This window comes from Oryx dammah, unplaced genomic scaffold (assembly GCF_014754425.2).
Source record: "Oryx dammah isolate SB20612 unplaced genomic scaffold, SCBI_Odam_1.1 HiC_scaffold_12, whole genome shotgun sequence".
NCBI classification, from domain to species: Eukaryota; Metazoa; Chordata; class Mammalia; order Artiodactyla; family Bovidae; genus Oryx; species Oryx dammah.
Window position 1 is genome coordinate 29,605,246 of NW_024070196.1, and position 25,601 is coordinate 29,630,846.

The following is a 25,601-nucleotide window of genomic DNA, read 5'->3' on the forward strand; positions in this document are numbered from 1 at the left end:
ACATACATGCACACCAGCGTTCCTAGCAGCAGCATTTACAATAGCCAACATGTGGAAGCAACCTAAGTGTCCATGAACAGATGAACAAAGATGTAGCGTATGTACACAATGGAATAAAAAGAATGAAGAATGAAAACTTGCTGTCTGCAGCAACACTGATGTTACTGGAGGGTATTATGCTTACAGAGAGACAAATACTGTATCTTATTACTTACATGTATAATCTAAAAAATAAATGAATATACAAGTAACAGAAAAAAAGACTCAGAGATACAAAGAATAAACTAGAGGTTACCAGTGGGGAGAGGGAAGTGAGGGGCAAGATAAGGGTACAGGATTAAGAGATACAAACTAATATGTATAAAAGAAGCTACAAGGATATACTGTATAATGGAATATAGTCAATATTTTAGAATAACTAAATGAAGTAAAACCTGTAAACATATTGAATCACTGTATATACACTTACAATCCTGTCAATCAAATATACTCCAATTAAAAAAACCCAAACCTGTTTCTGTTTTTAAAATAAATACCTATGAGCATACTGAACCAGATTTTAAAAAAATCACCTGATATTCCATCTCCTCTGGTGGTAATGGTGTAGTTGCTAAGCTGTGTCTGACTCTTGCTACCCCATGGACTGTAGCCTGCTAGGCTCCTCTGTCCATAGGATTTCCAGGCAATGGAGTGGTTTAACTTTTCCTTCTCCAGGGGATTTTCCCAACCTAGCTATTGAACCCTGGTCTCCTGCACTGCAGGCAGATTCTTTACCCACTAAGCTACCATGTCCTCTAGATTAACATTATTAGCCTTTTGGTGAACATCCTTCTAGATATATGTCCATGCATACATATACCCAAACATACAAACCTTAATGAACATGCTAATTTACAGTGAGGTAACTTTAGATTCTCTAGTGCTTTTTCATGCATCATGTATAAATCTTTATATCTCAATAGATTTACTGGGCTTCTCTGATAGTCTAATAGCTAAGAATCCATTTGCCAGTGCAGGGGACACAAGTTCAACCCCTGGTCTGGGAGGATCATATATTTTTTAGACATGCTGCAAAGCATCTAAGCTTGTGTACCCCGACTATTGAGCCCGTGCTCTCAAGCCCACAAGCCACGATAACTAAGCCCATACACTGCAACTGCTGAAGCCTGTGCTCTGCGGCAAGAGAAGCCATTGCAGTGAGAAGCCCACACACCATAAGAGGTGCCCCTGCTCACCCCAACTAGGGAAAAGCCCATGCACAGCAGCAAAGACCCAATGCAGCCACAATTACATCTGCAAGAAAATACATTTATCTCTATTAAATACTATGTTTAACTATTACTATGTGTTGTATATGCATCAGTTTATCTAATTTCTTACTGATAGGTACTTAGGTTGCTGCCAGTTTTTTGGTATCATAAGCAGGGGTTTATATACTCATTCAACAGTCAAATTAAGATGAATTCCTAGAATTGTTATTTCTGCATTAAAGGTAAACTCATTTTAAATTTCTATACATATTCTGAAATGATTTCCCAGAAAAAAGCAGTAAGAAATGTAACCAAATTGCTCAGGGAAAGGTGTTCATTTCTTCACACCCTTGGCAATTATGGGAAAGACTGTAAATGTAAACAACCAAATGAGAGAAAAGAGATTTGCATTTCTTAGATTAGTAACAAAGATGAATATCTTTTCATGTTTTTTAGACATGTATTTCTTTGTCAGCTGTTTTTCCAGTCTTATTTTTCTACTTAGATGCTGATCTTTATTATAAAGTTTATCCCCATGTTTTTCATGATGTTTTCTATAACTTCTGATATTTTCAGTAGTAACAGTTTTTAAAATGGAAAGTTTATCTTGGAAGTAAGATTTTACCATGAAATTTTATACATTTCAAACTATGTCAAAAACAAGCATATACTGTCGTTTTAGAATGGAGATTCAAAAGTGTTATCTAGCCTAGAAAAATCAGACAATCTATAGTTGTTGCATTGTTTTATTTTATTGCTTTATTTTACACTTAAAATCTAAAAGATGCTTTGTTTGTGAGACTAATTAAGAAACATGATCCACCTAGAATCTTTTTTACCCCCCACATTAAAAATTAGCCTCAAATTCCTATTTCTCTCTGTTTTTCTGTAAGTTGATTACTTCTCAGAGTAATTAAAAAATTTTAGTGACTAAATCCATTATAAAACAGTTTATAGTTTCTTACCTTTGACTTTGCAACTATTTCTGAAACTTTCACCACAGGATCTTGAGTGAGACTTAGTTTGTTCTGTGCGTTCATCTTACTGTTCAGCCAACTCATGGCTTCACTGATATATTTTTCAACCTTTTCAATTTCAGCAGGATCCAAATGATCATATCTTTCATCCTATTAGGGGGAAAAAAAACTTAATGAGAGGTTTTTCAATAAGCACCAACTTTTTGATAATTTCTGCTTAAAAGATTTAGACTCTTATTGAGTGTGTATCTCACAGATACTCATGTGAAGAAGCCATTTACAAATTACATAGAACTGAAGAAACTGAAAAATCAGTATGGCTTTTTAAGAGGAAAGGCCTTCTGAAGAAGTCAGGTTTGGAAAGGAGTGACTTCTGAAGAATATTAAAACTGAAAAGAAGTTTTTAGCCAAGAAAGAAGCTGCATGGAATTAAATGTGTCAAGGAGTAAAATGAAATAAGGTAAGTAGGCACAAGCAAGCTAGACAGAAAATTCTGACTATACAGCAGACTGATTAAGTTGTTGATAAGGAGAAATGAAAAATAGAATTGTCTGAAAAAGACACCTGCAGCTGTCACATGTAGAAGACAATCTAAGACTTAGTCATGATTTAGACTGGTGGTCTCAAACCAGAAAGAAGTGATGGTGCAACATACAGAAGGAGGATCTCCTCCCCATCCATCTTTCTACATACTTTTAAAAAATCTCTAGCCTGAACATCTTCCCTGAAGAACTCCCAACTCGAATTATTTGTAAAGTCTGAAACAACTTAACTGTGTTTCAGATTCACGATTACCTCCCTACCTACTCTTCCAAGTTTTGTCCACCTCAGTAATTAACAACTTTATCCTTTCAGGCCAAAAATCCTTAGTTATTTTGACTCCTCTTTCTGTTTTATCTACATAAAAATTATCAGCTCTGCCTTCAAAATATATGGAGCAGAATTCCAGCCACTTCTTCCCCTTCCACTATCCAGGCGTAGGGTTCCGTAACTTCTTGCTTGTGCTATTCTAATGATTTAACTAGTCTCTGCTTTAGACTTAAATCATGCTGCTACTATGTTCAGAAGCCTCCAATGGACTCCTATCTCAGGCTAAAAACCAAGCTTTTATAATGGCCCCTGGGCCTTTCATGATCCGAGAACTAATAACCCTACCCCTACAGTTTTGAGTCCCCTTGGCTTCCTTGCTCTTACTCCAACACTTCCTCTCCTTGAGATGTTGCAATTGCTTCCCGTCCGCGCACCACCCCCCCCCCACCAGTTTTTAGAACATTTTTCTTATAATTATCATACATCTTGACCCCTCCCCTCAGCTCTAATTCGCCCCTCAAATGATGTCATCTTATTAGTCTGCCTTTCTGACAAATCTCTACCTCTGGCAGTCCCTTAGTTTTCCCACAGCTCTTAGCACCATCTGACTTCACTAACCCATTACTGTCTATCTTTTTGTTTGATGCTGTAGTTCCAGCACCTTGAAGAGAGCATGGAACATAATAAACTCAAAATTCTTGAGCATAAGTCTTGCCTTGCTCTGAATAATAGTTTAAAGCATCTTCAGGAAGCTTTTGACAGCATGGCGAACACTAGGTTGTAATAATAATAAACAGACCCTCCGATACCAGATATGAAATATTCTTGGTGTTTCTATTTGTCCGCTTGTTCCTTCTTTCTTTTCCATTATCCTTACATTTTATTTGTACCTGTATGGACACTGACGTTGGCAGGCACATTCACAATTGGTACCTGGATTATTCCTTTAGGTTGGCTGGACGGCACTCTATCTTAAAAAATGTAAAAATCTCTTATTTCTATAATAAGTAACCACCTTTCCCACACTGTGTAGTGAAAAAACAGTGTGTAGTGAAAAAACAGTGTAGTTAAGGGTTTGTATGTTGACTTTAGACTGCTTAGATTTTATCTTGACTACATCACTACTTCACAAGTTGCTTAAGCACTGCTATTTTCCTGCAAAATAACATTCTTGTCAGAACTGAGATAATCCATACAAAGTGCTCAAAATTTAGTTAAGTGCTTGATGAATGTAAACTATGATAATGCCCTCCCCTAAACCTTTGGTGCTGGTCTCTCCAGCCCACTGATGGAGTTTTAACATCAGTGATAAAATCTGGGGGAATTACGGTGAATATTTAAAATTGGAATTGGCAAACTTGGGGGCTCCCTGGTGGCTCAGTGGTAAAGAATCTGCCTGCAGTGTAGAAGATGCAGGAGACTGGGGTTCGATCCCTGGGTCAGGAAGATGCCCTGAAGGAGGAAATGGCAACCTGCTCCAGTATTCTTGCTGGGGAAATCCCACGGACAGAGGAGCCTGGCGGGTCACAGTCCACAGGGTCACAAAGGGTCACATGACTGAGCACACAGACAGAAAACTTGTCCTGAAGGGAAAATTAAACCTGCTGAGTTTTAAAAAGTTATTTTGGAATACTACCACGTCCATTTGTTTACAAACTTGTGTATTTGCTCTTGCACTACAACAGCCAAGTTGAGTGTATATAGTAGGCCTGCAGAAGCTAAAATGTTATTTGTTCATTTAAAGGAAAAGTTTGCTACCCTCTTTAGAAGGAAAAAAAAAATCAGCTTAATTTTGTCAAATCTTACTGTTACATCCAAATGCAGGTAACTTTTATGTAACTAAATATTTGAGGCTAAAAAACAGTGGAAAGGCTAAGGGTAGTAAGACAGATCTGGGCACAGATATAAAAGAATAAAGGACATGGGAGTTAAGGATAAGCAGAAGACTGGAAGACCAAGAGCAACCAAAAGAGGCGCCAAGGGACAAAAGAAATGCTAGCAGAGTCCGGTTTCAAAGATGCCAGTAAAAAATGGCTCAACAAAACCTCTTTTTCACGGTATCAATAATGAAATCTCTAAGAAGAAAACAATGAATTTGTTCACTGGATTAATTTAGGGAATTCTAAAAGATTAAAACCACATAACTGCATTTTGGTAGCAACAACTGCTATAGCTCTGCAGTTCAGAACTTTTTAAGATTTACCCCATCTCTGCGTACCACACACATTACCATTACCACCAATTTACTTTATGAGTTTTAATACCTTGTTTCTGTATGCTTCTATCACTTTCATGACAAGTTGGATCTTTTTTCCCAAGTCGTTTAAAGCTTTTGGTCTTTCTTCATGTTCCATGTACCTTACTTGAATAGGCTGGCCATGTTTCTGTTAAGTTTTTTAAAAAGAAAAAGTTATTAACAGAAAACAACTTTTATGTGGTCCACTGGAAGGGGAAATGGCAACCCTCTCTACTATTCTTGCCTTGAGAATCCCATGAACAGTATGAAAAGGCGAAAAGATATGACACTGGAAGATAAGTCCCCTCTCCCCCCAGGTTGGAAGGTATCCAATACGCTACTGGGGAAGAGCAGAGGGCAATTTATTCATAGCTCCAAAAAGAATGAAGTTGCTAGGCCAAAGTGGAAACAGTGCTCAGGTGCAGATGTGCCTGGTGGTGAATGTCAAGTCCAATTATGTAAAGAATAATATTGCATAGGAACCTGGCAATAGATGTGAATTTGAGCAAACTCTGGAAGATAGCAGAGGACAGAGGAGCCTCAGTTCAGCTCAGTCATGTCCGGTTCTTTGCGACCCCATGGACTGCAGCACGCCAGGCCTCCCTGTCCATTGCCAACTCCTAGAGTTTACTCAAACTCACCTTCATTGAGTCGGTTATGCCATCCAACCATCCCATTCTCTGTCGTCCCCTTCTCCTGCCTTCAATCTTTCCCAGCACCAGGGTCTTTTCAAATGAGTCAGCTTTTCGCATCAGGTGGCTTAAAGTATTGGGAGTGTCAGCTTTAACATCAGTCCTTCCAATGAACATTCAGGACTGATTTCCTTTAGGATGGACTGGATGGATATCCTTGCAGTCCAAGAGACTCTCAAGAGTCTTCTCCAACACCACAGTTCAAAAGCATCAATTCTTCAGCACTCAGCTTTCTTTATAGTCCAACTCTCACATCCATACATGACTACTGGAAAAACCATAGCCTTGACTAGACAGACCTTTGTTGGCAAAGTAATGTCTCTGCTTTTGAATATGCTGTCTAGGTTGGTCATAACTTTCCTTCCAAGGAGTAAGCGTCTTTTAATTTCATGGCTGCAGTCACCATCTGCAGTGATTTTGGAGCCCCCCAAAATAAAGTCTGACACTGTTTCCACAGTTTCTCCATCTAGTTGCCATGAAGTGATGGGACCAGATGCCATGATCTTCATTTTCTGAATGTTGAGCTTTAAGCCAACATTATCACTCTCCTCTTTCACTTTCATCAAGAGGTCTTCAGTTCTTCTTTGCTTTCTGCCATAAGGGTGGTGTCATCTGCATATCTGAGGTTATTGATGTTTCTCCCGGCAATCTTGATTCCAGCTTGTGCTTCTTCCAGCCCAGGATTTCTCATGATGGACTCTGCATAGAAGTTAAATAAGCAGGCTGACAATATACAGCCTTGACGTACTCCTTTTCTTATTTGGAACCAGTCTGTTGTTCCGTGTCCAGTTTTCACTGTTGCTTCCTGACCTGCATATAGGTTTCTTAAGAGGCAGGTCAGGTGGTCTGGTATTCCCATCTCTTTCAGAATTTTCCGCAGTCTACTGTGATCCACACAGTCAAAGGCTTTGGTGTAGTCAATAAACTGGAACTCTCACTTTTTCCATGATCCAGGGGATGTTGGCAATTTGATCTCTGGTTCCTCTGCCTTTTCTAAAACCAGCTTGAACATCAGGAAGTTCACGGTTCATATATTACTGAAGCCTGGCTTGGAGAATTTTGAGCATTACTTTGCTAGGGTGTGAGATGAGTGCAATTGTGCAGCAGTCTGAGCATTCTTTGGCATTGCCTTTCTTAGGGACTGGAATGAAAACTGACCTTTTCCAGTCCTGTGGCCACTGCTGAGTTTTCCAAATTTGCTGGCATATTGAGTGCAGCACTTTCACAGCATCACCTTTCAGGATTTGAAATAATTCAACTGGAATTCCATCACCTCCACTAGCTTTGTTCCTAGTGATGCTTCCTAAGGCCCACTTGACTTCACATTCCAGGATGTCTGGCTCTAGGTGAGTGATCACACCATCGTGATTATCTGGGTCGTGAAGACCTTCTTTGTATAGTTCTTCTGTGTATTCTTGCCACCTCTTCTTAATATTTTCTGCTTCTGTTAGGTCCATACTGTTTCTGTCCTTTATCGAGCCCATCTTTGCATGAAATGTTCCCTTGGTATCTCCAATTTTCTTGAAGGGATCTCTAGTCTTTCCCATTCCATTGCAGCACACTAGGGGAGCCTGGTGTGCTGCAAATCACGAGGTCACAAAGAGTCAGGCACAATTTAGCAACTGAATGACAACAAATACAGGAAGATGAATAGGAAAGAAAGGCGGTCAGATCAAAATCTGTCTCCTTATTTTCCTACATGGAAATGAGTTCCAGTGGTTATGTGCTTATTCAGTCCTACACAGGGATGTCTATAACTTATGTCCTCCCTCTCATTCGTTAAGATTACCTTTCGATTCCTCTCAAATCCAAAGAATGTTAATTTCTTTAAAGTTGGGTGTTAAAAGTTTAAAACTACTAAGAAAACCATAAGAACTATCCTGCATCCAGAAATAATGTATTTGAAACTTGGTTTCAAATATTTATAATGCATATAACTCTGTACATGCAACATGGTTATTGGGATTTCCTGGTATTTAATACCTATTTACTATTATTTATGTCATATTTATTCATTAGATTAGTATGTGTATTTTAAGTATAGTGCTTAAAAACAAGAAAGCCCTTTGGCCCCTCACCCCAGGTGCACAGAAGTAGAGTGTGTCTAAATTTTAAAACAGCCTCTGTAACTGTGAGGAGGGGAATACATTAGAAAAAAAGAAATATTTTCTTCCGAATTCTTTACATATGTAAATAAAAATCAGCTTATTTCAGAGTAATTTTAGGTTTTCAGAAAAGTTACAAAGGAAACACTGGCAAGCGAAGCACCTTTTATTGCTTTTCTCTAATGTTAGCATCTTATAGCATAATGGAACGTTTGTCAAAACCAAGAAATCAACACTGGTGTATTACTGTTAAATATTGACTGAATTCCATATTATTTGGATTTTATCTTTTTCTTTTCCAGGATACCATACTGCATTTAGTCTATTTACACTGTACTTTCAATTGTAAATGTTTTTGAAAGGGGAGTAAGTTATAAAAGCCATCTTATAAAAATAGTAAAGCCTGTGAAAACTTCTATAACATTCATTTCTATGGTTACCTATATACTGGAAACAAAATAATACATTCTTAGAACTTCTGAGCTTTTCAGTTATTTCTATTGACCTCAGCTGTCTGGCTTGTTTCTCCAGCCCAATTTATATATATATTCCTTTAAAGGAGATGAGAGGTAAAAAACACCAAGAGGATAAAATATGGTAAAGCTTAGTTTTGCTTTCATAAGCATAGGCTTTCAAGTTGCTTTTTAAATATTCCCTTTGGAAGTAATTTATTGGCAAGATTTTAACCTTTAAACAATTTGTTTTCATATACCCCAATATGCATTGCAGCACAATAGCCTGGACATGGAAAGAACCTAGATTCCATCAAGAGATAAATGAATAGAGAAGATGTGGTACATTTATTTTCTTTTGCTTTCAAGTTACATAAATTCTTTTGTATTTCAACCTCCCCATCACTAAAGGGCTGCCTTTCCCCATACTCTAGAAGTCTTTATTAATGTCATCACTTAGCATGTGTATTTATACACTACTCAAAGAATGGCTCAGGGACCAGCAGCATCAGAATCTCTCAGAGCTTATAAAAAATGCAGAATCATGGGCCCAGCTTGGGTGCATTTCAGTAAAGGCCCCAGTTATTCATGTGCACATTAAAGCCATGATCCTCACTAAGATGGAAAGACTAAAATTTCCTGTCATCCTTCCAATCTAAACTTCTAAACTTTTGAAGTTTTTTTGTTTTTTTGTTTTTCCAGGATGGGGGGTGAGGGTTTGGTAGCAAGCAAGAGGAAAAGAGTAACAGAGTTTTTTTCTTAAATCCGACCACTGACCTAGAAAAAGGGGACCTGGTGGACACACCTCCTTATTTATTTTTAAAAGGACATTGAAGAGTAGAGGTACTATTTTTGAAGTTCTTTGCCGGCCTGGTGTACCCAAGAGTGTGAACATACAAAAGGGCAGGGTGTTACCTCCTCAAAATCAGAGCAGTCAAGGGGGAGAGAAGCAGAGCAAAAGTGACTCCTCTAATGGATAAGGGGTCAGGTTAACAAGTCACTTAACAACATCTGAGAAACCATGGCTTATATAAGTGTAATATTAACACTCTGGTCATGTGCTAATTGGAAGTGGTCAATGGGAGACAGGAAGAGTGAACATCAACATTTTAGGAACCAGTGAACTAAAAGACTGGAATGGGTGAATTTTAACTCAGATGACCATTATATCTACTACTATGGGCAAGAATCCCTTAGAAGAAATGGAGTAGCCCTCATAGTCAACAAAAGAGTTCGAAATGAAGTTCTTGAGTGCAATTTGTAAAACAACAGAACAATCTCTGTTCATTTCCAAGGCAAATCATTCACTATCACAGTAATCCAAGTCTATGCCCTAACCAGTAATGCTGAAGAAGCTGAAGATGAATGGTTCTATGAAGACCTACAAGACCTTCAAGAACTAATACCCAAAAAGATATCCTCTTCATTATAGGGGACTGGAATGCAAAAGTACAAAGTCAAGAGATACCTGGAGTAACAGGCAAATTTGGCCTTGGAGTACAAAATGAAGCAAGGCAAAGGCTAACAGAGTTTGGCCAAGAGAATGCACTGGTTATAGCAAATACCCTCCTTCCAACAACACAAGAGAAGACTCTACACATGGACATCACCAGATGGTCAACACTGAAATCAGGTTGATTGTATTCTTTGCAGCCAAAGATGGAGAAGCTCTATATAGTCAGCAAAAACAAGACCGGGAGCTGACTGTGGCTCAGATCATGAACTCCTTATTGCCAAATTCAGATTTATATTGAAGAATATAGGGAAAACCACTAGACCATTCAGGTATGACCTAAATCAAATCCCTAAATGATTATACAGTGGAAGTGACAACTAGATTCAAGGGATTAGATCTGATAGAGTGCCTGAAGAACTATGGACAGAGGCTCATGACATTGTACAGGAGACAGGGATCAAGACCATCCCCCTCAAAAACAAACAAACAAAACAAAACAAACAAAAACAAACAAAAAGACCATCCCCAAGAAAAAGAAATGCAAAAAGGCAAAACAGCTGTCTGAGGCGGCCTTACTTACAAATAGCTGAGGAAAGAAGACAAGTGAAAAGCAAATGGGAAAAGAAAGATATACCCATCTGAATGCACAGTTCCAAAGAATAGCAAGGAGAGGTAAGAAAGCCTTCCTCAGTGATCAATGCAAAGAAATAGAGGAAAACAATAGAATAGGCAAGTCTGGAGATCTCTTTAAAAAAAATTAAGAGATACCAAGGGAACATTTCATGCAAAGATGGGCTAAATAAGGGACAGAAATGGTATGGACAGAAAATATTAAGAAGAGGTGGCAAGAATACACAGAAGAACTATACAAAAAGATCTTCATGACCCAGATAACCACGATGGTTTGCTCACTCACCTAGAACTAGACATCCTGGAATGTGAAGTCAAGTGGGCCTTAGGAAGCATCACTAGGAACAAAGCTAGTGGAGGTGATGGAATTCCAGTTGAGCCATTTCAAATCCTGAAAGGTGATGCTGTTAAGGTGCTGCACTCAACATGCCAGCAAATTAGGAGAACTTAGCAGTGGCCACAGAACTGGAAAAGGTCAGTTTCATTCTAATCCCAAAGAAAAGCAATGCACTCATCTCACACACTAGCAAAGTAATGCTCAAATTCTCCAGGCCAGGCTCCAGCAATACGTGAACCGTGAACTTCCAGATGTTCAAGCTGGTTTTAGAAAAGGCAGAGGAACCAGAGATCAAATTGCCAACATCTGCTGGATCATCGAAAAAGCAAGAGAGCTCCAGAAAAACATCTATTTCTGCTTTACTGACTATGTCAAAGCCTTTGACTGTGTGGATTACAACAAACTGTGGAAAATTCTGAAAGAGATGGGAATACCAGACCACCTGACCTGCCTCCTGAGAAATCTGTATGCAGGTCAGGAAGCAACAGTAGAACTGGACAAGGAACAACAGACTGGTTCCATAGGAAAAGGAGTGCATCAAGGCTGTACACTATCACCCTGCTTATTTTATCTATATGCAGAGTATTAAACATACATGCAGAGTATATCTTCCCAAATGCCAGGCTAGATAAAGCACAAGCTGGAATCACGATTGCCAGAATATCAATAACCTCAGATACGCAGATGGCACCACCCTTTTGGCAGAAAGTGAAGAAGAACTAAAGAGCCTCTTGATGAAAGAGGAGAGTGAAAAAGTTGACTTAAAACTCAACATTCAAAAAACTATAATCACCGCATCCAGTCCCATCACTTCATGGCAAATAATGGGGAAAACAGTGAGAGACTTTACTTTGGGGGGCTCCAAAATCACTGCAGAGGGCAACTGCAGCCATGAAATTAGAAGACGCTTGTTCCTTGGAAGAAAAGCCATGACAAACCTAGACAGCATATTAAAAAGCTGAGACATTACTTTGCCAACAATGGTCTATCTAGTCAAAGCTTTGGTTTTTCCAGTAATGTATGGATGTGAGAGTTGGACCATAAAGAAAGCTGAGCACTGAAGAATTGATGCTTTTGAACTGTGGTGTTGGAGAAGACTCTTGAGAGTCCCTTGGTCTGCAAGGAGATCAAACCAGTCAATATCCTGAATAGTCATCGGAAGGACTGATGTTGAAGCAGAAACTCCAATACTTTTGCCATCTGATGCGAAGAACTGACTCATTTGAAAAGACCCTGATGCTGGGAAATATTGAAGGCAGGAAGAGAAGGGGATGACAAAGGATGAGATGGTTGGATGGCATCACTGACTCGATAGACATGAGTTTGAGCATGCTCCGGGAGTTGGTGATGGACAGGGAAGCCTCATGTGTTGCAGTCCATGGGGTTGCAAAGAGTGGGACACGACTGAGCGACTGAAATGAACATCTGCTAAATTTTCAAATCCAAGTATCATAATAGACAAGAATGATTATGCATTATTTAATTTGAATTATCATGTAGCCATCCTCACCTCCTAAATGAAGAGAGAGCATTTCCTGTTACACATATCTGCCTTAGAAATTTCTTCTGTATTAATTAAACACATATACTATGTTCTTACACCATAATTTTTAGGACAATTTAATGTCCTGTTCAACACTAATATGGACTTTAAAAAGTTTACCTTTAATTCTTGAAGCTTATCCATATATACTTGTTTAGGTTGGTCCTCTCCTTCTTCATAAAGCCAATTTTCTGTGTCTTCCAATATTGCAGACAGTTTATTCAAATCCTAGTTATATAGTTAAGAGATACTGATTGAAAATACTCTCCTTAGGAATAAAAGTCATCAAGCAAGGACAAAATGTTTTTCAAATACAAAAAATTAATTTTTTCCTGGTTTCTTATTTATAAACATGTATTCACTAGACTTCTGAAATTTGGAAAAATAACTAAGAACCATTCCTAAATGTGCTCAAAAAGATTGACAACAAAAACACATTTGCAACATTTATTTATATATTTATATTAGCATGCTCAAGCAAACATTTAAATAAGTCCAATAAAAAACTACAAAACTTAGACTTACTTCTTGAGTGATGAATTTTTCATAGATAGTGCCAAGCTTGTCTCTAAAATCATATACATATTCTTCAACAGCATTCTTCGCATCATTTCTTTCTTTCTCTAACTTATCCTGCATTATCATCTTCCCCTATTCAAAAAGTTTTACATTAGTTGCCATGAAAACACTAGGGAAATAAAAACCAAAACTATAATGAAATATCACTTCACACCTACTAGGATGAGTATAATCAAGAAATGGAAAATAAGTGTTAGTGATTATTTATAGAATTTGAAACCCTCGTACATTGCTGTTGGGAATGTACAATGTCCCTCTTAGGGAAAACTTTGGTGGCTCCTAAAGAAGCTAAACAAAGAATTACAATGGGACCCAGCAGTTTCACTCCTAGACATATAGGAACTCAGTTGTCACCCAATGTTCACTGCTGCATTATTTACAATAACCAAAAGGTGGAAACAACTCATTTGTCCTTTAACATGTGAATGGACAAATAAAATGTATATATACAAAATGGAATGGTATTCTACTATAAAAAGAAAGTTCTGACACATGTTACAAACTTGATGAGCCTTGAAAACATTATGCTCAGTGAAATAATACAGACACAAAGAATAAATATTGTATGATTACATTTATATGAGTTATCTAATACAAATTCAAAGAGAGAGAAGTAGATTAGTTTCTTGGGGGTTAGGGAAGGGAGGAATGGTGAGTTATTAGTGGTTAAAGTTTCTGTTTGGGGTGATGAAAAAGTTTTGGAAAAGACAGTGTCAATTAAAAACTTTTTTTAAAAAATAGACTAATGTATGTTAGTGTTCAAATCCTAGGTTTCCCATTTATTAGTTTTGAAATTGCAGCAAAATTGCTTAACCTAAGCCTCAGTTTTCTTATCCTAGAGAGCATACTTCTATATATCTTATATGGCTATAAATAAGATTGACATATTCACAAAGTATTCAGGACAGTGCCTGACACATAACTGGTACTGAATAAATGTTGGCCCTGGTAAGTGATACAGGATAGTGGTTGTAATCCTGAGCTTTGAGACAGACTACTGGGCTCCAAAACAAAGGTTACTTGCTGTACTTGGGAGATTCAGTATACTTCTGCCAGTTTCCTCATCTTTTAAATGCAGATTTCTAACAGTACTTTGACTTTACAGGTGTGAAGATTAAAGAGGATATCAAAGTATTTATTTTTTCAAAGTATTTAAAGATGTTAGCAAAAATTATTGTTAAATCAAAAGCCAAGAAAGAATCTGTAATAAATATTTGTACTTTAATAAAAACATAATATTTTAAACATAATACAATGCACTGATATTTGTAAATTTGAAATAATAAGACAATTAGCAAAATATTGTAAACTATACTCCAATAAAATTATTTTAAAAATAAAATGAGGCATTTCAAAAATTTGAGAAAAAAATCTCACACACAAAATTTATCATAGCTGCACTTCCACACAATTCATTTCTTTGGGAAAGTTAAGTCTCAAATAATACAAATTCAGAATTATTCGGGATCTCTAGAAATGCTTGCTTCACATAAAATGTAGCTTTTAACAATTCATGAATTGGTGACATAGGTAGGTACTAGAAAGAGAACACTGTACAGTCAAAATCTCTTGAGGAAATTCCTAGAATAATGTGCAGCAGCTGGAGAATATGCAGCACTTCAAAGAAAACTGCTGGTCAAGCCTGTAGAAACTAACAACTACCACCTAAATGTAAATTAAAACAAAAAACCAACTTTTTACACAACTACTGGTAAAGGAACCAAACTCTTTCTCAAGAGAGTGTAAAATGAAACATATAAACATGTAAAGAAAATTTCAAGAATGACAATAGTTTCTAAAAAAGTATCAAATGGAAGTAAGAAGACATTCTGAATTGAACCTTAATCTTTAAGGACCACACATGTGAAGAGGGGAGCTGGAACTACTTCCCTATACAATGTCTGCTGAGTGTGCTACTGTTAAGATACAATAAAAGGGGTAAGAATTATTGGTGTTGGAAAGGCCATTCTCTGTAGTGGAGACAAGCCATGTTTTTCATATAATTAAGGTGAAAGCTACTGTACATGACAGTAATACAGCTCAGCATTTTGTCCAAAATAAACCAGTTCAATAATCTTATTTAATAATTTCTTATGAGTTACAGACTAGTTCCCTAAATTTGAGGGATAATTATTCTACAAAAATTTCAGAATACCCCACCACTGGTTTCAACATCAATTCAGGTTTATATACCTCATTTTCAATGTAACTGTTGAGAAGATCTTGGCCCAGCTGCCTACACAGGCTACTCTGGATAGGCAGATCAATACTCTTTACTTTCCCTTTTTTAATGTTCTGGTTTAGTCGCTCTTGTTTCTCTGAGAGAGCAGACTGCAAAAGAAATGCAAGAGAAGTGTAAGTTTCTCTAGCTTAAAAATAGATTTAAGAGACTGATTTCTGATGAAACAAAGTAAAATCAAAACGACTGTCTACCATACCTTAAAAATATTATTTTAATACTGATAGTATTTTACACTCTTGTATACACCAAATCTTTCTACATAAAAAGAATCCTGGACTGGGAAACAAACTGAAACCACAATGAAATACCATTTCCTACCCACTAGGATGACTTATAATGAAAAGATAAAAGAGGAAAATAAGAGATGGTGAAAATATAGAAAAATTGGAGTCCTTATACTTGGTTGACAAGATAGAAAAATATGACAGCCATTTTGGAAAACAGGCAGTTTCTCAAATTGTAAACATAGAGATATCATATGACCCAGCAATTTCACTCCTGGGTATGAGCCCAAGAAAAATGAAAATATATATCCACATAAAACCTGTATATGGTTGTTCAAAACAGCATTATTCATAAAAGTCAAGAGGTAGAAAAAATCCAAGTGTCCATCAGTTGATGAATGAATAAATGTGGTATCCATCTGTATGATACAATATTACTCAACCATAAAAGGGAATGAAGTACTGATATATCCTAAAACCTGGATAAACCTTGAAAATATGCTTAGCAAAAAGAAGCCATTCACTAAAGGATCACATACTGTACTGCTGTATTTATGTGAAATGTCTAGAACAGGCAAGTCTATAATTCAAAAATATTAGTGGCTGACTAGGGCTGGCAGGGGAGGGTTTGAGGGGAAATAAAGAGTTACTGCTAATGGGTGGGGTTTCTTTTTGGAGTGACAAAAATGTTGTAAAATTGTGATAATGATTACATAACTGAGTACATTAAAAACCTCTGAATTGCACTCCTAAATGGGAGAACTTCATGATATGTAAACTGTCTCAATAGAGCTGTTGAATAAAGACAAAACACTGAATGAAATAAAAAATTTAGAAAAATAGGTTTCAGGTTTTATATTACTTGAGAAACTAAGATTTCAAATCGAGTCTTTACAGCCTTGCGAAAAAAATCTATACAAACCATCCCAGATTAAATTCTGTTCAGGTTAGAAAAATCTGTCAAAGATGATAGTGTAGAGCTGTAGCCAGCCATATTCTTCTGGGTGGTTGGTGCAGGGTATTTCTCCCTTCTCTTTTATCAGCACTCATATTCTCAGTAAAATAATGACTCTTAATAATAGCCATTTATGCTTTAAAACTTTACTTCCAAAAATAAACTTTTTGCACTAAGATGCTTTCTGATATGCAGCATGCGCCACAGAGTGGTTAATCTGAGGTGCTGCATTATTGCTAACGTAAGTTTTCCTCATTTGTCCTATTCTAGTTTCTATTTTCTGAGATTGTATGATTTTTAATGAGAAAAAAAGTTAATGAAAAGACATAAAAAGACACAGCCACAATAATAGTATAGTGGTTTCCCTAGTGGCTCAGATGGTAAAGAATCTGCTTGCAGTGCAGGAGACCTGGGTTCAACCCCTGGGTCAGGAAGATCCCCTGAGAAGGAATTGGCAACCCACTCCCGTATCCTTGCCTAGAAAATCCCATGGACAGAGGAGCCTGGCAAGCTACCATCCATGGGGTTGCAGAGTCAGACACAACTGAGCAATTAAGCACAGTAATAGTGGAACAAACCTTTGTTTTGGTTCCTGTTTGGTCAATTTCTTCCTCTGGAGTGTGTTCAGCATGACATTTTTGATGACCTCCTTCTTCTTGGTCAACCTGCATTTTATCCTGCAAAGAAAATGAGCAACTAACAATATCTCTAGTCTCTTTTTCTTTCTTTTTTCTGTTTTTGGTAATGAACAGCATCTTAAGAGTTCAAGCCTATTTTCACATGTGTGAAGATAATAAAGTAGAAACTCACTGTTTCTGAAATGGGAGTAACTATTAATATAAATACTCAGGTTGACAGTAAGTAAAATGAAAAGATCTATTTGATGCTATGTGAATAAATCTTGTTTACCTGTGACCAAATAACTGCAAATAAATGGAAAATTGTTCTTAAGTCAAATTCACAAACCAAGATTGACCAAAAAAAATGTTAAACTTGACAGAAAAAATGTTCATAATGAACTTAATGTGGGAAAATAAACTGAAAAAGATACAAAATTTATGTATTACACATAAATTCAATTGTATTTTTAAAATCTAGGAAAATACTCAAATACATAAAAACTGTCAAAGTAGATGTCTCTGAATTATCAAATGTAAACTTTTACTTTTTTTTTTTTAATCTAAAAGACAAATTTCCAAGCCATAAGACTGCCAAAATGGACTCCCAACTTGGCAAAAAAATCAGAAGTATTAGGTTTTTCTGGTCTTCCTTAATCTTATCCACCACTATCCTCCTAAAAGGAAGAAGTTTGGCACTGAGCAATTGGGCTAATTTAGGTGTTCAGATATACATGGAGTTAAGCATTATTACATATAATGTCCATAAGGTTATCTTGCCTAATGCTTATTTGTGCCAAAGAGAAAAACATGTTAGACGACAACTTAGAGCAGTGTTCTTTGTTAAGTCAAGAACTGAAATTCCATCCCCACTGCTCCCTGCCTTACCACCTTCCAACTCTGTAATTTTCCCAACCTTATGATGGAGAAGAGGTGAAAAAAGTGTTATATTGCCCGGCTGGGGTAATATAGAGACAACAGATACATTATTAACTATTTCATGTAATACTAAGAAAACAATGTTGCTAGCTAAGGCCGAAATACTTTTATCACTTGGCATTTTAAATTTAATACTTATATATATTCCTATCTCTAAAGAAAAAAATCAATCAATCAATATGGTTAAGGTATTTCTAAATCTTTTTCACATGCATAAGCCAACTCATCTACATCACATAATTCAGTTAATGATGTCTGAATTGTTCTATACATATTTGTTCTTTGTGCTATCAAGAGCATTAGTAGCCCAGCCGTTTGTTTAAAAATTGCTTCAGGATCATCTCTAAGTTTTCTTATAAGCCACTGATACCTATTCTACAAATTTTATGATTTTTTTTTTCGGTATTTCACCAGAAGGAATCAGTAGATTATTTTCAGACAACAACCAAGACTAATATTCCTTTCTTGAATGGTCCTTATACAATTTAATGTCAAGTGGTTGCAACTGCCAACTCATGCCATGAGGAGTAATAATCAAGTTCATACATGTACAGATGAGAACTTTTCATGATTATTGCCACAGGCAACAGTGAATGTAAAACATCATTTGCATGATCCATCCCAATTTCAGGTATATTAATAAGGGGGAACTTGTACATTTTCACAGTTGATCTGAGAGTAATTTGGTAATCTTTTAAAATACTTTTAGGAAGGTTCACAGGAATATTACGCCTAGTGCCAAAGTTAATAAAAGTGCCTCTAGACTTGGCTTCTCTGATTTTAAGCTTCATGAGGGTTGAGACTGTTTTTCTATTCACTGCTATATCTAAACACAAAATTTAGGTACTTCTAGTTATTTGCCAAATAAATAAAAAGCACTTAAAAATAAAATCCAGAATTATTATCTAATCTGTCCCGTGATCTACCTTCTCAATCTCTTTTTCTTGTCACTCTCCCCTTTTCTATATCTTATTATCAAATACCTTTGTAACAAAAAAGATATCCTCCCCTCAGGGCCTTTGTACTTGTTATTCCCTTTGTCTGGACGCATACCTGCACCTTGCTCCTTACTCTGCCTTTTCATCTTTCGCACTAGCTTTTCTCTTACCTCCTCACAGGTGGCTGTCCTCATTACTTAATTTAGACTATGCATCTCCTACTATTAATTTCCTTTATATTTATATGATATCCTATTGCTTCTTGCCTGTCCTTTTCCATTAGAATGTAAGTGACAGACCTTTTTTATCCTGCTTTCCACTGTATCTTCAGTGCCTAGAACAGTACCTGGTACATATAAGTAATCAGACATTTTGAATTAAAAACTAGATAAAAAGATAACCTAAATGGTCAACAGTTGAGGAACAGTTAAATTATGGTATGACAGTCTCTTTGATCCTTCACTGTGTAATGAAGCCTAAGTTATGATACCTTCCTAATATGTCCAGATGGCAATAAATACCTAGAAGAAAAGTGTTCATTTTCTGAGACATCTTTTTACTGTTCTGAAGAAAAGCTGGCAATCTATGCTATGGTTTTTCAGGAAAATTGAAGATATCTTAATTTTTAATGAAAAAAAAAATGAGGTCCATAAGATAATGTCTCATAAACTAACTTGCCTGCAAAGAAAAAAAAACAAAAACAACCACTGCTGCTCACTTATACATACCTAGGTTTCATCTGCCAGCAATGTCAGCAATGAGGGAACAGTAAAAACGATCTTACTGTCCTCTTACGTTCTCCTCTAAAGCTTAAATAATTAGCTTCCTGGGTCTACTTCGAATTTACTCACATTTTTGGAGAGGGGAAGGGAGAGACTGCTTAATAATAGTATTTAAACCTTAAGCTTTTAAACTTCTGGATATAGAATTAAAGAAAAAAGCCCTAGAGAGAATCACTAAGCAAGACAGTACACAAGATGTTTTCTACACAGTAGAAAACAAGAATAAGGAAATAAACTACCATTTATTCAACATGGGTTATATCGGCTAAGGTAGAGATTTAAAAGGAGATGATATATGTGAATGTGCTCTCCAACAATGCTAACTATATGACCTACAATGTCAGTAACCTTTTTTTGTCCCTTGATTATATAAATTACGGAAGATATGCTCAGGAACATCTCACTCAACTGGAAGAAATACTTTATATGGAACACCAAGTACCTGGAAATATTCTCTAGAAAGCCAAAAACACTCTTGTAAGCAAATCAATCTCTGAGTGCCCAATGCAGATGCTATAAATTCATGCATTTTATGCAAAAGTGAGTTTTTTAAGTACACATTCAGAAGTCATCCTAAAGGGCTGGCTAACCAGATTTCAAGCCCACATACAAACAGAAACAGCATATAAGAAACGCAAGAGGTAGAAAATGGGTGCCACAATCTCCTTGTTTTTAGTGCCCAGGTTTCACTAATATCATACAGAGAAAACTCAAGGTCTAAAACATTACACAGAGACTTTTTAGAAAAAGAGGTGAAGAAGTTAAACAGCTGTAAAAGAACTTATTCCAAAAAGCATACAGAATGCTTTCAATTTTAGTAAAACTAAATCTTAATGGATTAAATTTACACGTCTACCACAGTTGTTGTAAACCGTAATTAAGAAAATTAACTTTTCAACCTATTATTCTTACATTTATTTATGAAAATTGACTATCCTTACTAACATATTGGGACAGTATTTCCTTCTCCTTAATTCAAGGAAGGATGTAACAGGAAAATAATACATGTGAAGAAAAATGAAAGAAAATGCCACGGATCTTAAATGAAGTAGTGGTAGAATTCTGAAAGAAAAGATTTTACAGTAATTTTTAGTAAAAACAGACAAAAAGACAACTTTTAAAAATAGGAGAAACTGTCTTGAAATTTGAGATGTTAAAATCCACTCTTAACATGCACAGATATATGAAAAATCTAGGGCAGACCTCCAATTATGGTTTGAAAAAAATCCAACCAAAGTCTTTAAAATAACTTACAAATACTATACATAAAAAGAAGAAAACTTTATGTAGTGGAATACAATCACTCTCTCTTAAGATTCTTTCACTGACACTAAGCCACATAACATTAGAGTCACATTAACTCTTTCGTAAAGACACTATTAAGAATCTATTGTAATGTTACTGAATGTACAGCACTTTTTCTGTTCAGACACAACTGAGCGACAGAACACACACACACACACACACACACACACACACACAGAGTTATAATTAAGACACTGTATATATTATTAGAGGAGACTTTTAAAAATAGAATTTCTACATACCACATCATCTTTGCTTTCATTCTTAAAAGAAGTTTCTGTCTCCATAGGAACATCACTGTGATCCCCTTCTATATTTTGCTTCTCAATTACAGATGCACTAGCCACACTGAAGATTCCATGGATATTAATACGAACTTTAACCTTAACTTTAGAGCTATCACCATCAGATTGTGGGAAAACATTCTGAATAGTAAAGTTCCCTTAAGGAAAAAAGAACTTTGATCAGAACACAGGCCTCAGATTAACTCATTCAATTCACTGATTCAATAATTTTACTATCATTTTCAGATGTTGGCAAACAAAAAATCTTAAAATTATCATCATATTCTGATTAATTATTGCAGGGCATGCATTTCCCCCAATCACCTTTTTTTAATATAATAAACCTGGTGTAAATAAAAACTCAAACGGTTGTAAAGCAATTGTCCTTCAAAAAAAAAAAAAAAAAGACTCAAAAGGTTAAACAACCTGCCCCAAGTCATCAGTGACAGGAAAGAGTTAGGGGTCTTAATCAAGGACAATCTGACTGAAGGCAATATCACTTTTAGGTTTTACAATATTGCCACACTAAAACCAAAATAGCAAAATTCAATTTCTGAACTTTAAAATCAAATATATATTACCTGTTTGTTATAAACTGTGCAAATCATTATCATCTTGGTAATTCACAAAGCAATTTAAATTTTCTTTTCCTGGAACTTGCCTATAACAAAATTGCTAAGCTATACAGTCACTACTACCTGGTTTACATTAATTTTTTCAGTTTAAGAAACCTGGTGTTTTGGGGCTTCTTTGGTGGTTCCGTGGGAAAGAATCCACCTGCCAATGCAGACGACATGGGTTTGATACCTGCTCTGGGGAGATCCCAGTATGAAAAAAAGAAATCTGGTATTTTATTTTTTAGAAAAAAATCTCAAATATATAACGTTATCCATGGTAAAGAGAGACTACTAGGCAGAAAAGTTGTATATAAAATTCTGGTTTTTAGAAGTTGAATTGTGACCTTCCCCCTTGCCCCAATGCATATGTTGAAGGCCTACTCTCCAGGAACCTCAGGAAGTGACCTTATTTGGAGACAGGGTCTTTACAAAGTAATCAAGTTAAAGTGAATTATTGGGTGGGCTCTAATTCAATGACTTGGTGTCCTTATTTGGAGATGGACACACACAAGAGGAGAAGGACACAAGAATATGATGATGGCCATCTATGAACCAAAGACAAATGCCTGGAATGGATCCTTCCCTCACAGCCCACAGAAGGAACTGATCTCACCAACACCTTATTTTTGAATGTTCCAGCTTCCAGAACTGAGAGACAGTACATTTCTATTGTTGAAATATCTAGTTTGTGGTGCTTTGTTACAGAAGGCCTAGAAAACTAATACCATTTTGGGTTACTTCTACTGTTTTAAATAATGTACTTGAAATATTAATACTGTCCTCATTTTAATCTATCAATAAAAGTAGCAAATATAGAACATTTTATATTCTTTTAAATGATACAAATCATACTTTTTTTGGTATCTTCTAAAAAGATAACTCAGCTGAAATGGATATTAGTCTCCTAGTTCCACGTTCATATTAATCCAGTAATACTCATTTTATCTGTTGCCCGTGGGTCGAACCAGTAATACTCATTCTAGTTGTTGCCAGTGTGTTGAACAGGAGTTTAAAGTCACAATATGTAGTCAGTCTGACAGCACTGACTGCATATTCAAGTTTACTGATTAGTTTTTTCATTAAAAAATAACTGTCATCCAACCTCTCAAGCCAATTACAGAACATTTTAAATATAGATGTTAAAAATATTCAAACCTGTTGTTATCCAGAAATAAAACTCTAAGCACCAAAAAGTGCATGTTTAGAAAAAAGTATGACTATCTTTGTTTAAAAATCCAGTGCTGGGTTAGCTGAAATGTTAATTTGTTTCCTTGATTCAAATACTGTAAGAGGCTAAATTTTATGAAAAAAAAATTGGGAGTTTTCTTACCAATTCTTGGATCTGGATAAGGCACTTCATGTAAATTAGTATAAAATGCTTCTAGTTCAAATGGTTCTTTCTTGTGGAAAGTAATGACTTTTGAGAATGGGGCCGGATGGTTCTTACAGAATACTTCGCATTCCCTAAAATGGAGTGGGGAAACAGTTAAACAGAGAGCTTCCTATGAACCTAATCACAGAATCCATCTCGTTTTTAATTCATAAGCAGCAATTTTAAATACCTCTACACAGATGTTAAGAAAAAGAATTATTGGTTTTGCTACAAATAAACATACAATGAATTTTGACAGGTTTATGGCTCAAAGTTTTAGAATGCCTGTCATAGTAACAAATAATTCTCTATTAAAATGGAAAAATCACCTGAGAGGAGGTATATTTTAAGGCCAATTTATAGGGATTTTTGTTGTTGTTGTTCACATCTGAGGACCAAATTCTGTTGATTAGTTTCCAAAACACTTATCATATGTAACCCTTTTTATTCTAGCTCCCTTAAAAATACTTTTAATTGGAAATAATTTCAAACTCATAGAAAGGTGCAAAAATAAAACAAGGATAAGGAACACCTGTATATATTTTACCTAAATTTGTTACTGTTTTAACCCATTTATTTCATCATTCTGAGTACACATTCACACTGTTGTATATGTACATTTTTTTTCTGAACAAGCTGTGGGTGTTACATACATGATGGCTCTTTATCCCAAAATTTTTAAAGGCATTCTTCCTAACAAGGACATTCTCTAATATAACCATAGTACAGCTATCTACTTTATAAACTTTAATACTTTAATCTATAAACCAAACTCCAAGTTTTTCAGTTGATGTACAATGTCCTTTATAGTATTTTCTCTTACAGGAAGTTTTAAAAGCTACAAAAGCAATTCCATCATCCTATTAATTATGCATGGTTTGAAAATGTCACTTTTATGGACCTTTTCCTCTATCCTACAACTACCTTCTACTTTCTTATTGTAGTCACTAGAATATATTTAAACTTCCAATGTGTTTTCTTATAAATTTTTTTGGATCACTTATACACTTAACTGAAATTAACTTTAAAAAATAATATTTCTTGCCTCAAAGTTGACATTAACACATGTCCTGCAAAACCTTCCAATTAGGTTGATAATCCATATTTTTGAAATTTGCACAAAAATGTCAACTTCTAGGGGATGTGTAGAACACAGAACAAAATCTTAAAAGCAACTTCAAAACTTAAATACAGGTTTACTTTATTATACAAACTATACATCTAAAAAGTCAAATATAGTATTAAATACAGATTTTTATTTTGGAAGGAAAGTAAACAATTTAAATGCTGTGCAGTTTATGGAAATGCTAAAGCACAAAAAGACTAGCTTATAACAGAAATGAAAATAACAAAGTGCTAATTGTCTTTACTATTAGAATGTTACATTTAAATATACAGGAGAAAATGAGCTAAAATACATTATCTCATACAATGTTATTAGGAATATAGCTTGGTATATTCTTTTTAGTGGATAATTTGGCAGTATTAGTTAAAATAATTTTCATAACCCTCTGGCTCAATTTCAGTCCTACATAGTTACCTTAGATAAATCAAACACAACCAAACAAGGAGATATGTACAAGGATAGTCCTAATAGCACTTGCTTAAAACAGGAAAACCATAACTTTACAGTATACTGGTTAAATTATGGCACCTACAATTGTCTGAGAAGTTATTGTCTGTTGATATAGAAAGGTGATATATATTTGAAAAGGTAATTTTTATGTATATATACACATGATCATTTAAATATTTTTAAAGTACATGTTTTTTATTTGGATATTGAAAGAAAATGACTGGATAGATCCATGTGTGTGTGCTCAGTCATGTCCAACTCTTTGTAACCCTATGGACTGCAGCCTGCCAGGCTACTCTATCCACGGAATTTTCCAAGCTAGAATATTAGAGTGGGTTACCATTTCCTCCTCCAGGAGGATAAATATATACCCAGTTGTTAACAAGAGTTATCTCAATAAAATGGGCTAAGAGAGTTGGAGTATAGCAAATACAGGTTTAAGTTTTTATATTTTTATACTGTGATTTATATTTGAAACTGAGAATGTTTTACTTTTATAATAAAATATTAACTAAAAATATGCCCTTCATGGTTTACAGATATATCATGTTTTTATATTATCCTTGTTTCTAAAATACTATTCTAAAGTGTTTGACAAGTTTAAGGAGTATAAATTCCTCTAATTTAGAAAAGTAGGTACAATTTCTTATTTTGATAAGCTTTAACCAAGGCTTTAAAAGTAA

At 35.6% G+C, this 25,601-nt stretch overlaps 1 protein-coding gene across 1 annotated transcript in view; it reads right to left on the reverse strand.

Moving 5' to 3' along the window:
- HSPA4L (heat shock protein family A (Hsp70) member 4 like) overlaps positions 1-25,601 on the reverse strand; it is a 52,314-nt gene that overhangs the window by 2,428 nt on the left and 24,285 nt on the right. The window contains exons 12-19 of the mRNA XM_040250513.1: positions 23,301-23,434; positions 21,312-21,511; positions 17,067-17,165; positions 15,261-15,398; positions 13,014-13,139; positions 12,609-12,716; positions 5,302-5,421; positions 2,216-2,377 (exon numbers count right to left, since the gene is read on the reverse strand). Of these exons, the coding sequence (XP_040106447.1) occupies positions 2,216-2,377; positions 5,302-5,421; positions 12,609-12,716; positions 13,014-13,139; positions 15,261-15,398; positions 17,067-17,165; positions 21,312-21,511; positions 23,301-23,434 (1,087 nt within the window). The remainder of the gene's footprint in view (positions 1-2,215; positions 2,378-5,301; positions 5,422-12,608; positions 12,717-13,013; positions 13,140-15,260; positions 15,399-17,066; positions 17,166-21,311; positions 21,512-23,300; positions 23,435-25,601) is intronic.